Raw genomic sequence first — 17,087 nt, 5'->3', positions numbered from 1 at the left:
GTTTCAGTATTTTTTGATGTCACTCTGATACTTTAACTGCCATGAGAGCTAAAAGTTAGAAACAGTAGGTCAAAGCGCACTATGTAACTTTTAGTGCATAGCAGGCTAGTGCACTGTAGATTCACAGCCTGGCTTGCCCTGTCCAAAGTCTCTGCAGTGACAAGCCCTTAACCTCTCTTCTAACACCGTCAACAATCGTTCTAGTGGTATTTATGTGATCTGGATACAAGACTACCATCTAATTTAATGTAGGCCCCTGCAAGCAGGTGGCATTTACTTTTATAACACCCACCCAGAGACACAAGTGAAAGTTTACATATCCTCTGATCCAATCCCCTTCTCAGTTTTCATTCCTTCCTCCTACTCTGCTTGAGTTCTGCATGCTCTTCTGCTCCTCTGGCTTGGCCATTCGTCTCACCTTCCCAACCATTTCTTTGTCCCCCTTTGCGTAGTCAAAACCTCCACCTGACAAAACATTTAATACATGAAAAAATCCACAAGATGCATTAAGCACCACCAAAGTCAGCTCATGATTCTGTATTTGTACCCGTTGTCCTTCTGGCCCCTTGCTACTCCTTGTCTTTGTGTTTTGTACCCATGTCATATCGACTTAGATTGTGAACTCCTTCAGGATAGGGACCTGTCTTTTTGGTGTTTTAATAACATGCTTAGCACAGTTTGGGTGCTGTAAAACAAACAACAATCAGATATAACTCAAGAACCTACCAAATGAGGAATCAGTTGGCTGGGATTACTCATGGTGGTAAATCCTGTGTCTGGTAGTGTTTCCAGGATCAGCCCCTGAGATTATGAGATCTACTGGGATTTGCTGCTGCTTTGTCTACAAAGGGTCATTCATATCTAAGGCACTGTAATATTTAAATAATAACAAAATTACTGTTAATCCCCTGATTCAACCTTATGTCCAGACTGAAACCATTTTAGGAAAATAAAAGGGCCTCAGAAAGAAGGTGGTGTTTTTGTTCTGGCTTTCAAGGTGATGCTCTGTTCTGAACAGTTGGATTCTCTCATAGCGGAAGAGTACATGCAGTATCACTTTCCACTGTTGGCAAAGGAATCTTTAGGTTTGAATACCTAGGATATAGACAAATTCATTAATATTAATTATCCTTAAAAATAATGTGTGTGATAGTATTTGAAGCTTGGGAAATTTAATCCCTATAATAGACTTAATGAAAGCAGCATCTGATGGTAAAATTAATCAGTGCAATCATATGACTGCATATGTGTCTGGACAGTTAAGACTTTCTGATGCCTAATGAAAAAGCTTGTAATACATTCTGTTCGGAGAAATCGTTCCCTAAATATTCTATATTTTCTGATTTTTGTTTCCATAATTTTTGTTAATAGGGACATTTTGCATGAATAAAGATCTTTCATCTTTAGTATATTTCCTGTCTATTTCTTACCAAAAATCATAATACTAATTAGCATTACTGTTACTTACTGTATGGAAATCCTGCATATTATTATTGGTTAAAACAGATTTATTTAATTTTGCTATTGAAATAAATCAAACCATTTGGACTAATGGTTTCAGCACCAAACTAATAATAAGCCACCCCTTGCCTATTTAAAAAGAGTGTCTTCAAAAAGTGATTTTGGTTTTATTAATGAAAAGAATGTATAAAAAAGGAGGAGGGAAAAGGATGGTCCAGTGGCTAGAGCACTAGGCTTCAGACTTGGGAAGCCAGAATGTGTTTCCATGCTCTGCCACAGACTTCCTGTGTGACTGGGAAGTCACCTAGCCTCTCTGTGTCTCCGTTCCCCATTTGTAGAATGAGTGTGATAGTACTGCCCTACCTCACTGCGGGTGGTTGTGATGGATATCAGGGGCCATATAATTACCTAAAGTAGATAAAGATAAGGGCATGAAATCCTGGCCCCTTGAAGTCAATGGATATTTTGCTATTGATTTCAGTAGAGCCAGGATTTCACTTAAGATTTGAAATATCATTCTGGTTCCTGTGCATATAACTGTCTTATATTACTGTTATACTGACAATCACTAACATGTTGCTTTGTTGTTTTGCCATTCAACTTTGGATGTCTGATTATTTGAGAAGTAAAAAAGAAATTATTTTAAAGGGGAAGTGGTTAGGAGCAGGGAAGAGAAAATAACACTCTGACAGTAGAGAACGGTATATTTGTGGATTTATTTTTACTAACAAGCAAAGAGGAAATTAAGTTGAATGGTCCTGCTTTCTAGAAATACAACTTAAATAATTATTTAACCCATTAATCACAATTTTAGCTAATTTTCTTGCTGATATGCATGATTCTCTCAGTATTTCAGCCACTAGTGGCAGCCTGTCAGATGCTTTTGAGTGACCAAGCAAACCTTCAAATTGTACAGCTAGTACAGTGTCAACTGGCTAGTGAAGAAAGCCAAAATAGCTCTGAAGTAGTGACCAACAAAAAACAGTAACTCAAACAGCACTGTCATTGCAATAACAAACAGGCAAATAGTACTAAAATTGTGGGCCAGTTCCTTATTGAAGATAATGGTGCTACTTTGATTCATTGCAGGCCGGGAAATTGTTTCATGCATCTAGCAATAAATACCTTACAGTCAGAAAGCCATAACTACTTCCATAGACTCATGAAATGGAAGATGGTGATCATCTAGTCCATTTGCCTTACAGCATGTGATTATTCCTTGCAGTATGTAGTTGATCCTAAAATCCTTGTGAACACGACTCTCCTAGACTCCCAATGGGAGATGGGCACCCGGAGGGCTGGCAGGTTAGCTTCTGTGTATGCTTGTGGGTTGTGTTCAATCTATTTATTTTTTGTAATTTAATGTTTGATTTTAATAATAAAGAGGAAAAATATAGATGTTCTAGTTTAGTCTCCCTTAGGCCTTGATGCTGCAGTTGGATCTATGTAGCCAGCAGCTTTTTCCTGTGCTGACCCCATTTACTTTACTAATGCTACCTTGGTTTATACTTCAGCTTTATAAAAAAAGAAAAAAAGTCATTGTTTTGTGGAAGGCTTTCATAAAGTGAAAGTTGTCATAACTAATTCTGAGTCTCCAGCAACATAATCAGCTCGGATTGATCTCGAGTAGCAAAGCCAGCAAATCAGAGTGCATGCAGGGGGACACGTTCATACTTGCTCAGAGGCCCCACTGTCGTCAGTTGTGCTCCACATTGGTTCAAATATCGATCTGCCTGGATACAATTGCAGGTTCAGGGCCAAAGCCACCTGACCATGGAGACAGAGGTGGGGAAGTAACGGGAAAGAGAAATTAGAACGTGGAGTTATCCGTGTTTGTTAAAACTTTTCTATGAAAAGATGGAAGTAAATGTATCCTTGACAAAAGAGTAGTTTTCTGTTATCTGGTCACTTACTGCTCTGGAGTTCTATACAATACATAATGTATTCAAAAGGGCAGAATCGATTTCTGATGTAAGTGAGCACAGCTGATACTGACTACAATAGGTGTTGTATCCATGTATGCCAGGGATGAATTTGCTATTATCTCTTGATGCAGTTGTTAACAGAATTAAGCTGAGTCCATCAGTCCACCTCAGTTTCATTGTCGTCATCTTAAAAATGGATCTACCTAAATTATTTTAATGTATCCTTTTAATTCTTCTTATTATTTATTGTACATAATAACACAAATTACTATGCAAGTACAGTGAAACTTTCTAATGGCATTTTCTTTCTTCTTCTGATTAGAGCCTCTGTGTGTTCACACCTCCGGGAGCTAAGGAAGGACAACCACAGCTCATTCCTGCAGGGCCCATTGCACTTGGCACCACAATATCTGCATATGTAGCCAAATATAGAAAAACTTTGTTAGTAGAAGATATTCTGGGGGTAAATTACTTTCTCTTTTTAAAGAGATACATACATTTTTTCCCCAAAAAATGTATTACTGTTGAAATGTAAACTGGATTATTCATATAGTAAATAATTTACATTGCTACTAGTAGTGTCTGACCAAAAGCATGAATTCTCTATGTCTGGATTAGTTTAATAAAAACTCTTCCCTATATATTTTTTTTAACTTTTACAAATGTTACACATTTTTAAAAAAATAACTTTTTTGTGCCAGATGAGGGAAATAACACTTCTGTGCAATAAAAATCCATGGAGGAAAAAAGCATGATCAGCCAAAAATTCCCTTCCTAGCCCTCAGAACAGGCAGTATGCCAAGCCCGACTGCTAAAGTGACTGGCACTCTATTAACTTGCACATAGCCAACCAAATTTTGATTTAATACATGACACTACTTGCATTACTTTAAAATGTTCTCTGTAGTTTTCAGTGCATACCTTCATGTTTTATATATGTATATTTCATATTCATAATCAAATTCTAGAGTTTTTGTGGGGGAAAATGTATGAATGATAACTTCTGGTTTACACTCTCACCAGAGCACCAGTATAGCATGGCAGCTTTTCTCTTATCAAATAGCTCTTTATTTGCAAAGATTGTGCATATCCATATGTGCCGACTCATTCACTTTTGGCTCAGAAGAAATCTTTTCTATTTAGTGTATGTTCTTCTGGAATTCAGGCTCTCCATCTCAGCAGAGTGTAAGCAGTGTTACGGTGGCCTGTGGGTTGGATTTGGGAAAAGTTCAAGGTCTGTTTCCACTGGGCCTGTTTTCCTCTCCTTCCAGACCCCTTATTCTTGTTTGCTTTTCTACAAGGGGGTTATTGACCGTGGTGAATGGGTTCCAGAGGCTTTGGGAGTGTTTCAACAAGGGGAAGCAGCAGGCCCTTATACACTGACTTGCATGATCCCTCTCCATGCAAGCAGGCACTAAAGAGTCTGCCAGTGGAAGTAGGATCCTCCTGGTATGTTCCTTGCTGACAGCCTGAAGTTCTCCACATTCTCCTTCCTTTGGGGTTGCCTGAGGGAGGGATTATTTACCATTGGCTTGAGTGACAATTGTTTTCAGGCGATGGGTGACATTCAGATTGACCTTCGCTGTCATGCTAATCGGGAAACTGATCACCTTATTTGGGGTGAGGAAGGCATTTTTTTTTCCACTACAGCACATTCGCCAAGCTAGGAGGGGTGTTCTCCTTTCCCTGGAGCACACTGCAAGGATCATCTGTTCAGAGTAGAGGATTAAAGGGCTAGTGCTCAAGAGTGTGGGCCCACAGTTACAACTCGGGATTAGTTACAACCCCAGTAAAAAATAACATATGGGCAATTTTTCTATTCATGATAAGTTCCCTTTCATGGGGCATTTAGTCTGTAAAGCCTGGGGCAATCTTATTAATGGCACAGCTTGGTAGACTGGACCCCTTTGTGGTAGCAGTTCGTTGTCATGACATTCTTTCCTGTAACTTTTGCACAAGTTTCAGAACAGGTATACTAAGGATGGGTGGTAAAGCACAATAAGATATGGAGAAGAGCCTTTCTGTCTTGCATAGGTGTAGAGAGAAAACACTTGTTCTCAGTACTGGCATAGTTTGGGAATTGTTAGTGCAGATTTGTGTCTCCATGGGGCCTTTGGCACCTAGTGAGTGCCTTAGGCTTTGATTACTTACTTCCACAGAGGCTATTGCCTGCTTGGTAACCCTGTGGTTTGAGTTGCTGCAATTCAATTCAGAGGCTATGTCTACACTACTGCAGAATCGACACTGCTGCAATCAATGCACTGGGGATCGATTTAGCGGGTCTAGTGAAGAGTGCTCTCCCGTCGACTCCAGTGCTGCACCGGAACGAGAGGAATCAGGGAAGATGAAAGGAGAGTGTCTCCCATCGACCCAGCGCAGTGTAGACACAGCAGTAAGTCGACCTAAGCTACGTCGACTCCAGCTACATTATTCACGTAGCTGGAGTAGCATAACTTAGGGCGACTTACCGCAGTAGTGTAGACATAGCCGCAGTTACCAGTGTATTTAGTTTTCTTTCTACCATTGTCCAGACTAGTCTCAGCAATAAAATACTGTTTCTGCTGAGCGTGAGGGTAAAAGAGTTGTACTTAAAAAAAAAAAAATACAAAACTTGCATCTGTTACTATAACTGACTCTAACTTTGGATAAGGTCATTTCTATTTGTAAAATAAGTATGGAGAGATATTTTTGATTGAATTCTTGAATGCGAAGGGTTTAGCTGTTTGTGCTAAGTGGTTCAGCCAGCTGAGAGAGAAATGTTAATTTATTTTTTATATTAATGTTATAATACTTACATTTGATGAAACGTTGTTTGCACTTTTTAGGATGAACGATTTCCCAAAGGTACTGGACTGGAATCAGGGACTCGTATCCAATCTGTTCTTTGTTTGCCGATTGTCACTGCAATTGGTGATTTGATTGGTATCCTGGAGCTTTATCGGCATTGGGGCAAAGAAGCCTTCCATCTCAGTCACCAGGAGGTAAGGCCTAAAATGCTGCAACTGTTTTATTTTAAATTTCCCTCTTCAAGGTGATGCCAGCTACTTCTGACCCCAGACTTCTTTCTTTCCTCATTTTGTTTTGATATTTTTTGTAATTGAGCCTTGTTACATACTTGGAGAGTGGGCTTTATAAGGCTGGTTGATGCTCATTGGTATTCCGAGTGGGAAGATTCATTTAATACGCACAAAATTCTCTAATTGTTTTGTTCCATCTTGTGGAAATAATTTCAAGCATATAGTTATCAATTGTTTATTGATTATGAATTTTAAAATAATAGATTTTATAGATGTTGTCAACACCTTTATGGAAGGGTGGATCAGAGAAAGCTCAGCCTATTACAAGTGCATGAAATAGTGTTACAGAATGAAACTGCTCCTGTTTAAAAGGCCTTTACCAAGTTACCCAGAGCTCAAATGGTCAGCTTTTACAAAGCATTTATTCTTTGAGTACTGTGCTTACGGGTGCTCCCCTTCAAGTGTGCATGTATTACATGCATCTTTGATCAGAGATGTTTGGTAGCAGTGCCTGTTCAGGGTCCTCCCCCACCTCATTTTGGGAGGTTTTCCCTCCAGGTGAGGGAGTATGCCAGGATCACGAAGATTCATGTTTTGTCTCACCTACCAATAGGCTATCCTGGACAGCAGCAGACATTCCTGGTGCATTCCTTATCTGGGGGCATGCACATTCCTCAGAAATGCAATTTCTGTTCAGCCCTTCAGAGCTGAGGTGTAGTGCTATTCGAGGTGTGGTGGCTGAGTGTTTAAGGTCCTTGACTACAATCCTGAAGGTTAGAGGTTTGAATCTTACTCAGTCTCCCACAGAAAAGCCACTTCCAGTACACATGGGGCAAAATGAGTATTTGATCTATTGGGTTAGGGCAGTCAAAGGCCGTTGGACATGATGATGGCCACATCACTTCCTTATGTACTGTTGGCTATGAAATTGACATGCCTTAACTGCATCAGTCCTGTGGCTTGGAAAACTGAGAGATTAGACTGCAATTCTTTATCATAGAGAGCTCTCTTCACCCGGCCTCAGACCCAGGTTATGAGTCTCCAAGTGAACAGAGTGCTCTTTCTACCATGACACCACATTCTGGGAATGCCTTTCAGAAAATGAGTTTTACCTCTCCTCACAAAGAGCCTGTTTCAAAAAGATCTTGGTTTTCTCACAAGTTGACCATGTCCAAGTCAGGTTCTGGGCTGGGTACTATTTGAGGCTCCATGCTCCTCCTGTACCAATAAGGCTTTTAAGACTCTGAGTTCCTCTAGGAGCCCTGATTCCAAGTGTGCATTGGTACCTAAACCATTTTTGGTACCATCAAAACGCAATCAGGGCAGCAGAGAGAAACAGCTTGCTTCTAGCAAGATGGTACCGATGGACCTTCGTAGGTACCTCTGGTACCTAGCACAATGACTCCTTCAGTTGAAAAAGCCACCTCCGACCACACTCTCTTTGAGGCAGTGAACGTTGTTGGTACCGACTTCCACTGCAACACACTCATCCAGGTAGACTCCTCTCTCAGTACCGCTAACCCACACGGTCTTGCAGGAGTTTAGGTATTCCAACTACCTGTTAGTTTCAGATGATCCTGAGTCTCCCCTCCCCTGATGAGTACTGAGCATTTATTGGTGCCAGGTTTGACACAGCTGCTGGAATTACATGTCTCCTTGGGATCACCTGACTCACCACTTGAACTTGGAGGTTATAAGATCAGGTTACTGCATTCATTTTACCTGCATCTCCTACCTCACCCCTTTTCCCTGTCCATTTTCAAGGATCCCTCTTACAAATACTTGAGACAGGAAATTGGTTCCCTTTTATGCTTAGGAGCCATAGAAGCAGTTCCTGCTCAGCACAGGGAGAAGGGATTTTACTCCCAAGTATTCTCTGGTCCCATAGAAGAATGGAGAGTGGAGACCTATTCTAGAGCTAAGACTTGAGCACATCTTAGTGAAAGCACAGAAATTTGGGATGGGGACCCTTGCAGCTAAAAAGTCCATCATTGGATCCCGGTGAATGGTTTTTGGCCCTTGACCTTCAGGATGCATGTTTTCATATCACGATTCACCCATCTCACAACAAGATTCTTTTGGTTTCTGGTCAGCCGAGACCACTTCCAGTGTTGGGTACTTCCATTCAGCCTTTTCTCTGCTCCAAGAGTATTCTCAACAGTATTGGCAGTGGTTGCTGCCTGTCTGTGTTGGAGGGTGATGATAGTTTTTCCATACCTCAACAATTGGCTGCTCAAAGGCTGGTCTTTCTGTGAGGTTCTTTCCACCATGAAGACAGCTTTGTCCTTTTCCTCAGGCTAGGTCTCCAGGTCAATGTAGAAAAGTCCACTTTGCCCCCTCCACAAAGGGTAGAATTCATAGGGGCCTCCTTAGACACATTAGCAGCCAGAGCTTACCTACCCATGGACTCATTCTCGACCCTTTCAAATCTCATTGCAAAGATTCAAATAAGCCCCTGGACTTTGACAAGAAATTGTCTTCAGCTTCTGGGACATACAAAGGTAGACACTGTCATAACATGTCATGCAAGGTGATGCCTTCTCTGCTTCCAGTTTATATACTGAAGAACCTTCACAATGTCTGTGCCAGTGTCCTCTTTATCCAGCCAGCTCCAACCATCACCTTAAAGACAGATTTAACTTTGTCGTTGGGTTGGGAGGCTCATCTAGGGACATATACCATTTATGGCAGATGGTCTGCCCAAGAAGGTCGTTTACACAACAACCTTCTGGAGCCAAGGGCAGTCAGGAATCAGAGACAAATCTGTTAATATCATGACAGACAGCATAGCTTGCATGTTTTACGTCAACCAACAATGGTTGGCAAGATCCCCTTCTCTTTGTGCCAAAGTAATAAAGCTATGGAACTACAGTTACTACACAGGGTGAGTAACCTCACCTTCCCTAGAGTAACTTTAACAGTTAGTAAAACCATACTTCTTGTAGGTCTTACACATATTTTGTTCTGTACAAAGCTGTGTATATATTGGACAGTTTGTTTACATTTGGGACCTACTTTAAACTAATTGCCACATTTCCAATAATTCATTAGCTTTTTGTTTAAGAAATAAATGCTGCATAAAATGTTTTAGTTCTAATCTAAGCATTTTTAAGGTAGCTTGTATCCTTTTAATCTTTTTAATTTTATCTCGCGAACATCATATGCAACAGTTATGCAGTTAAAAAAGCTACAGTATCTTCTATAGGAAATATGTATATTAATAGAGCAGTGGTTCTAAAATTTTAGGAACCCGAGGACCCCCTTTTTCATGTAAAAATTTTCAGGGACCCCCAAACCTCCCGCTCAGCCCTTGCCCCTTCCTCGAGGCCCCACCCCTTCCCTGAGGCCCCACCCCTGCTCACTCCATCCCCCCTCCCTCTGTTGTTTGCTCTCCTCCACCCTCACTCACAGGAGTGGATGCAAGATGCGAGCTCTGGGAGAGAGTTTGGGTGCAGGAGGCACTGGGAAGGGAGGGGGAGCAGTTGATCAGTGGGGCCCGCTGACCCCCTGGGGTACCCTCGGGGACCCTAGTGGTCCACGCACCCCAGTTTGAGAAATACTGTAATAGAGTATATAGCAGTAGACTTTTTACAGTTCTGTTTGTTCACAACAAAACCTGTGTGCTCTAAGGACAGGAGAGTGTGCCTGATAGCACATCTTATTTAAACTTAGTTAACTACAAATTACATGACATTTGTTTGAAATGTTGTACAGAAACTGACATATTTTAAACAGTAGTCTTCTTTTAGTGGTCATATCTGATTCTTCTGCAACACAAATGGCAATGAAAAAAGCAGTCTCTGTCCACAAGCAGAGATTTTCCCTTAGAAATATTAGTTGTTTAATGGATTGGTCCTCACGAAGAATATTTCATTGTCATGGGATCTTTCACTGTGTGGCAGAAACATTTTAACAATGTATGAAATGTAGTTTTTAAAGCCCCTCTTGAGTTCTAGGAAGGGCTGCTTCTGTCTTGTATTTGTTGGGGGTGAATTTTTCATGCTGCCTCTGGAGAGCACAGCTCTGTGAGCCTCCCAATGGCACAAAACAAATTAGAAGTATTAAACACTTCCTGTGTGTGACCTGAATACTCTTTTAGAACAATGAACCACTGGTAGTCATGTTACACCTTTAATAAATTCATTGTGTGTCCTCCCTCCCCTACAAAATATAGTTCCCTGCCGGTGATCTAAAACATCTCAGCAGGTAAAGTGTTAGAATATTCAAAGACATTTAGCAACTGGATAAAAAAACGGTATGATAGAACTGATTTGAAATTTATTGGACTTCCTCAAAGTTAGTTTCTTATATTTTGTTTCAGGTTGCAACAGCAAATCTTGCATGGGCCTCGGTAGCAATACATCAAGTACAGGTGAGTCTGAATTCATAGACTAGGCTCATAGGGACTATTGTGATCATCTAATCTGATCGTGTGCATAATACAGGCCATAGGACAGCCCTGAATGAATTCCTGTTTGAACTAGAGCAAGGCCCAGAGTTTAAAGGTATTTAGGAGTTGCTGTGCTCAGCTTTGCAACACCTGATTTAGGAGACTAAAATTTATATTCAAAAGGGATTTAGGCAGTTAGGAGCCTAAATCCCATTGTCTATCCCCTTGATTAAGTGTCTAAATCCATTTTGAAAAATGAGATGTAGGCTCCTAAACCAGTTAGGCATTGCAAGACTCAGTGCAGGAATGCCTAAATTCCTTTAAAAGTCTGAGCCCATAACTTAGAAAACTATCTAATCTTGATTTAAAAGTTGGCAGTGATGGAGAATCCACTAGCACCATTGGTAAATTGTTCCAATGGCTAATTGTCCTCGCTGTTAAAAATGTGTGCCTTATTCCAGTCTGAATTTCTTTTTATTTCAACTTCATCCATTGGATCATGTTATACCATTGTCTGCTAGACTCAAGAACCGATTATCAAAATTTTGTTCTCCAGAGATTGTGATCAAGTCATCCCTTAGCCTAATTGTTAATTGTTTCATAGCACTTTTAAGGAGCCATAGAGTAAATCTAAGTAGAAACGGTGGATCTGATTCTTCACATTTTGTGTATTTATTTATGTCCACTTTGCATATGCATAAAGCATTATGAGATTGGAATAGTATTTTATGATATAAAAGGTGCATAGCGGTAAAGGTCCATTTTCTTTATTCTTCCTACAAAGCTCCCTGCACATTCTAGGAATAAAATTCTTTTGTCAACTAATATGAAATGAATATGAAATCTGATGAAGTAGCAATGGGGTTCAAAGTCCTCACTTCATCTAGCAATATTTTCCTTTCTCTGCACTGCTATTTGTATTCGGTCTCTGTAATCCTGTTGACTTCCCCAAAGAAAGAGCATGGGAAAGGGGAGTCTAGCAATTCTGCTTCACTTCACTCATTAGGTGCCTTTATGGGCTTCTTTTGGCAAACTGAGAGAAGTGATGAAGGAACAGGATAAGGGATAAAGGAAACAAATGCTATTAGCATTCCCAGCAAGGCTGTAGAATTTGTTATGGAAGTGCAGTAGTTAAATTGATTTCATAGCCGGACCCAAAGATGCCAGTCAATGGCACCTCAAATTTTACAGCACTGAACAATAGGCAGTATTTTTTTTAGCAAAGATGGAGAAACGTATTGCTCATACATGTTAACGTATCCACAGCTCTGCAAAAAGATATTTAAACTTGAAGCCTGACACACAAGTCTGTATTAGCTTTTTGGTACAGTTTACAATGTTGTTATATGTAGTGGCTTACGCTTGTTTGTTTATATACAGATTAGACCAATAAAATGTTTGTCCTACAGTTTCACTATGAGTGCAGTGCTCTCCTGGAATAAGCAACAATGTATAATGTGTTTCCCTCAGGTGTGCAGGGGTCTTGCCAAACAGACTGAACTGAATGACTTCCTGCTTGACGTATCAAAGTAAGTGTGATTTGCAACAAGACCGTTTCAGCTGAATGATTGCTTCTGTGACAGGCTCCTTTTTTGATAAGTGAAAGTTACCAATTCATATTTTTCCTTGGCAATGTGTATGTTTGTGCTTCCCTTCCATTTTCCCTGTTTGGTTATGGGTTTCCTCTATCTGCATTTGCTCCTTTTTCAATTCTGCTTGAGGCTTTCTCTTGTACAATACAAGTATTGTAAAGTCCAATTTTATTCATTAATTCACATGATAAATATTTGTATTTTTGATTCAAGGTCACTTACTGTGTTTAGTGTGTTTTCTGATCATTACACTTCAAATTTAAGACATTTTACCACATTTCTACTGTTTTGTAGAAATATGTGAAGTTGCTAATGTTTAGAATGTAATTGAAGATGGCCACAGCACATATGCATTCTTTTATGTCCTTATTAGAATGTGGAGTCCATTGCTTCCCTATAATTCAGCTATGCATTTAATTAGAAAAATAGTAAAAGAAATAATAAACATGAGTAACATGTTAATGTGGCTGTTAAAATCATAGTTGGCATTTACTTTGTTCCACAGGTTGACTGTGTGTTGTGTGAAGAAGTACTTCCTTATATTTGTTTTAAATCTACTGTCTATTAATTTCATTTGGTGACCCATGGTTCTTATGAAGGTATAAATAATGCTTCCTTATTTACTTTCTCCACACCATTCATGACTTTACAGACCTTTGATATATCTCCCCTCCGCCACCCGAGTTGTCTCTTTTCTAAGATGAACAGTCTCAGACTTTTTAATCTCTCCTCATATGGAATCTGTACCATACCCCCTAATCATTTTTTGTTGCTTTTCTCTGTACCTTTTCCAATTCTAATATATTTTTGTGAGATGTCATGACCAGAACTGCATGCAATATTCAAGGTGTTGGTGTACCATCAATTTATACAGTGGCATTATGATATTTTCTGTCTTACTATCTATAACTTTCTTAATGGTTTATAACATTTTTTTAGCTTTTTTGACTGCCAATGAACATTGAGCGGATGTTTTCAGAGAATGATCCACGATGACTCCAAGATCTCTTTATTGAGCAGTAATAGCTTATTTAGACCCCATCATTTTATATGTATAGTTCAGATTATGTTTTCCAATGTGCATTACTTTGCATTTACCAACACTGAATTTCATCTGCCATTTGTTGCCTAGTCACCCAGTTTTGTGAGATCCCTTTGTAACTCTTCGCAGTCAGCTTTGGACTTAACTATCTTGAATAATTTTGTTTCATCTGCCAGCTTTGTACCTCACTGTTTACCTCTTTTTCCAGATCATTTATGAATATGTTGAACAGCACAAGTCCCAGTGCAGATCCTTGGGGGACCCTGCTATTTAACACTCTACATTGTGAAAACTGACTATTTATTCCTACCATTTGTTTTCTATCTTTTAACCAAATACTTATCCATGAGAGGACCTTCCCTCTTATCCCATGACTGCTTACTTTGCTTCAGAGCCTTTCATGTGGGACTTTGTCAGATGTTTTCTGAAAGTCCACTGTCTCAACTGGATCACCCTTGTCCACATGTTTGACACAGTCAAAGAATTCTAATAGATTCATGAGGCATGATTTCCCTTTACAAAAGTCATATTGACTCTTCCCCAACATATCGTGTTCATCAATGTGTCTGATAATTCTGTTCTTTAATATAGTTTAAACCAATTTGCCCAGTATTGAAGTCAGGCTTACCGGCCTTTTATTGCCAGATCACCTCTGGTGCCTTTTTGAAAAATTCGTGTTACATTAGCTATCAGCCAGTCATCTAGTACAGAGGCTGATTTAAGTGATAGGTTACATACCATAGTTAGTAGTTCTGCAATGTCATATTTGAGTTCCTTCAGAACTCTTAGGTGAATACCATCTGGTATACCGGTAACTTAATAATGTTCAATGTATCAGTTTGTTCCAAAACTACCTCTATTGACACCTTAATCTGAGACAGTAGCTCAGATCTGTCTCATAAAAAGAATGGCTCAGGAGTGCCAATCTCCTTCACATCCTCTTCAGTGAAGGCGGATGCAAAGAATTCACTTAGCTTCTCCACAACAGCCTTGTCTTCTTTGAGTGCTTCTTTAGCATCTCGATCATCCAGAGATCCCACTGATTGTTTGGCAGGTTTCTTTCTTCTGATGTATTTAAAAAAAATTATCTTAGTTTTTGTGTCTTTTGCTAGTTGCTCTTCAGATTCTTTTTTGGACTGTTTAATCATACTTTTATATTTCACTTGCCAGACTTTTTGCTACTTTCTATTTTCCTCAGTAGAATTTGACTTCCAATTTTTAAAGGATGCCTTTTTGCTTCTAACCACCTCTTTTACTCTCCTTTTTAGCCATGGTAGCATTTTTTGGTCCTCTTACAGTTCTTTTTATTTGGGGTATCCCTTTAATTTGAGCCTTTATTATGGTGTATTTAAATAGTTTCCATGCAGCTTCCAGGCATTTCACTTTTGTGACTGTTCCTTTTAATTTCCATTTAACTAGTTTCCTCATTTTTGTGTAGTTCCCCTATTTGAAGTTAAAAAAACGACTGTGGTGGGTTTCTTTGATATTTCCCTCAGCCCCCAAGAATGTTAAATTTAATTACATTATGGTTGCTGTTATCGTGTAGTTCATCTATGTTCACATCTTGGCCCAGATCCTGTGCTCCATTTAAGACTAAATTAAGAATTGATCTCCCCGTGTCGGTTCTAGGGCTAGCTGCTCCAAGCAACAGTCATATGTTGTCTATAAATTTTATCTCTGTATCCCATCCTGAGATGATATGTGTCTAGTCAATTTGGGGTTAGTTGAAATCCCCTATTTTATTGGGTTTTCTGTTTTCGTAGCATGTCTATTCTCCCTGAGCATTTCACAATTACTGTCACCATCCTGGTCAGGTAGTCAGTAATGTATTCCTACTTTTATACACTTATTATTCAAGCATGGTACAGTTTGATTCATTTAAGATTGTTACTATATTTGACTCTATGCTTTCTTTTACATATAGTATCCCTCTTTCACCAGCGTGACCTAGTCTGTCATTTTTATATATTTTGTACCGTGATATTACCACCTCCCATTGATTATCATCATTCCACCAAGTTTCTGTGATGCCGATTATATCAATATCCTCATTTAATACCAGGCACTCAAGTTCACCCATCTTAGTATTTATATTTCTTGAATTTGTATACAAGCACTTATAAAACTTGTCAATATTTAGTTGTCTGCCTTCATATGTTGTAACTAAATGGGACTCTTTTTCATTTGACTGTTTCTCTTCAGCTCTTACTTGTACTTTATCAACTTTTATCCTCTCCTGTTTACTAGTATATACATTATCTTAAATAAATCCTCCCCTAAGGGCTGTATCTCTCCAAATCATATGCTCCTCCACACTTGTTGGCTTTCCCTTAGGCCTTAGTTTAAAAACTCATCTGTGGCCTTTTAAATTTTACATGCCAGCAGTCTGGTTCCATTTTGGTTTAGGTGGAACCCATCCTTCTTGTATAAAAGTCTCCTTTCTTCAAAGATTCCAAGTTACTAAACCTAAACCTGTTCTCTCAACACTATCATCTCATCCATGTATTGAAACCCTGGAGTTCTGTCCATCTAGCTGGCCCTGAGCATGGAACTGGAAGCATTTCACAGAATATTACTATAGAGGTCCTGGTCTTTACTCTCTTACCTATCAGCCAAAATTTGGCCTCCAGGATTTCTCTCTTACCTTTCCCTATGTCACTGGTATCTACAGGTACCATGACCACCAGTTCCTTCCCAGCACCGCACATACATCTATCTAGATGTCTCAAGAAGCCTGCAACCTTCACACCTGGCAGGCAGTTCACCATGCAGTTCTCCTGGTCATCACAAACCCAGCTTTCTGTATTTCTAATAATCAAATCCCTCCATTATTATTACCTGTTTCTTCCTCATAACTGGAGTCCCATCCCTGAAGAGTATCCTGAGTGAGAGAAGATATCATGACATCATCTGGAAAAGGAGGGTCCCAAATATGGGATTGTTTCCCTCCACTCCTTCCCTGAGACTTTCATCCTTCTCAACAGCACAAAGGCTGTCACACTACGTGTGGGTCTGCTCTACTGTCTCTCTCAAAGTCTTCTCTGTGTATCTCTCTGTCTCTCTTAGCTTGTCAAGTTCAGCAGCTTTGGTCTCTGAGGGCCCCGAGTTGCTTGTGCTGACTGCACAATACAGCACCTGCATACAAGGCAGGTATCGTACATGCTGCATTCAGAGCAATAAAGTGGATAGCCCCTACTCTGCTACTAGACTTCTGCCTGCACTGTTTCTACTCTAGCAGGGATTTTTTTGGTTGGTTGTTTTTTGGGGGGTTATTGGCCTAAGTTTAGAGTATACTTGTTAGGTGTGTCTGCCTCTCACCCTCCCTTGCAAAACACCCCTGTTTGCTAGCTCCTCTGGTGGCTTAGGAACTGGCTTTTTAAACCCCTGTTCTCCCTGAGCTAACCCACCTCCCTTTCTCCCCATCAAGGGATTGTAAAGGGGTAAGGGACCAAAGGATGGCAGGCTAGAGCCTTGTTAGGAAGTTCTCAGCCTAGTGTAGCAGGCCGCTTGGCTCAGCACACAGCCCCACAGCAGACCACGCTACACTTTTTAATCAAGCAAACACACTGCAAGCAAGCAGATAACAAACTAGCAGACAACAAGGTAACAGACAAATTCGCCCCAAGTGCAAGGGTCATGTAGTCTCTCCTCCTTCTCATG

The 17,087-nt window shown here is 39.9% G+C and overlaps 1 protein-coding gene across 14 annotated transcripts in view; it reads left to right on the top strand.

The window, feature by feature from the left end:
* Positions 1-17,087, top strand: part of PDE10A (phosphodiesterase 10A) — a 605,978-nt gene that overhangs the window by 518,039 nt on the left and 70,852 nt on the right. For all 14 annotated transcript variants that reach the window (XM_045008718.1, XM_045008721.1, XM_045008723.1 and 11 more), the window contains 4 exons: positions 3,709-3,849; positions 6,212-6,367; positions 10,725-10,775; positions 12,264-12,322. In XM_045008718.1, the coding sequence (XP_044864653.1) occupies positions 3,709-3,849; positions 6,212-6,367; positions 10,725-10,775; positions 12,264-12,322 (407 nt within the window). The remainder of the gene's footprint in view (positions 1-3,708; positions 3,850-6,211; positions 6,368-10,724; positions 10,776-12,263; positions 12,323-17,087) is intronic.

Source organism: Mauremys mutica, chromosome 3 (genome assembly GCF_020497125.1).
Source record: "Mauremys mutica isolate MM-2020 ecotype Southern chromosome 3, ASM2049712v1, whole genome shotgun sequence".
Classification (NCBI taxonomy): domain Eukaryota; kingdom Metazoa; phylum Chordata; order Testudines; family Geoemydidae; genus Mauremys; species Mauremys mutica.
This window is presented reverse-complemented; position numbering and strand designations above follow the sequence as displayed.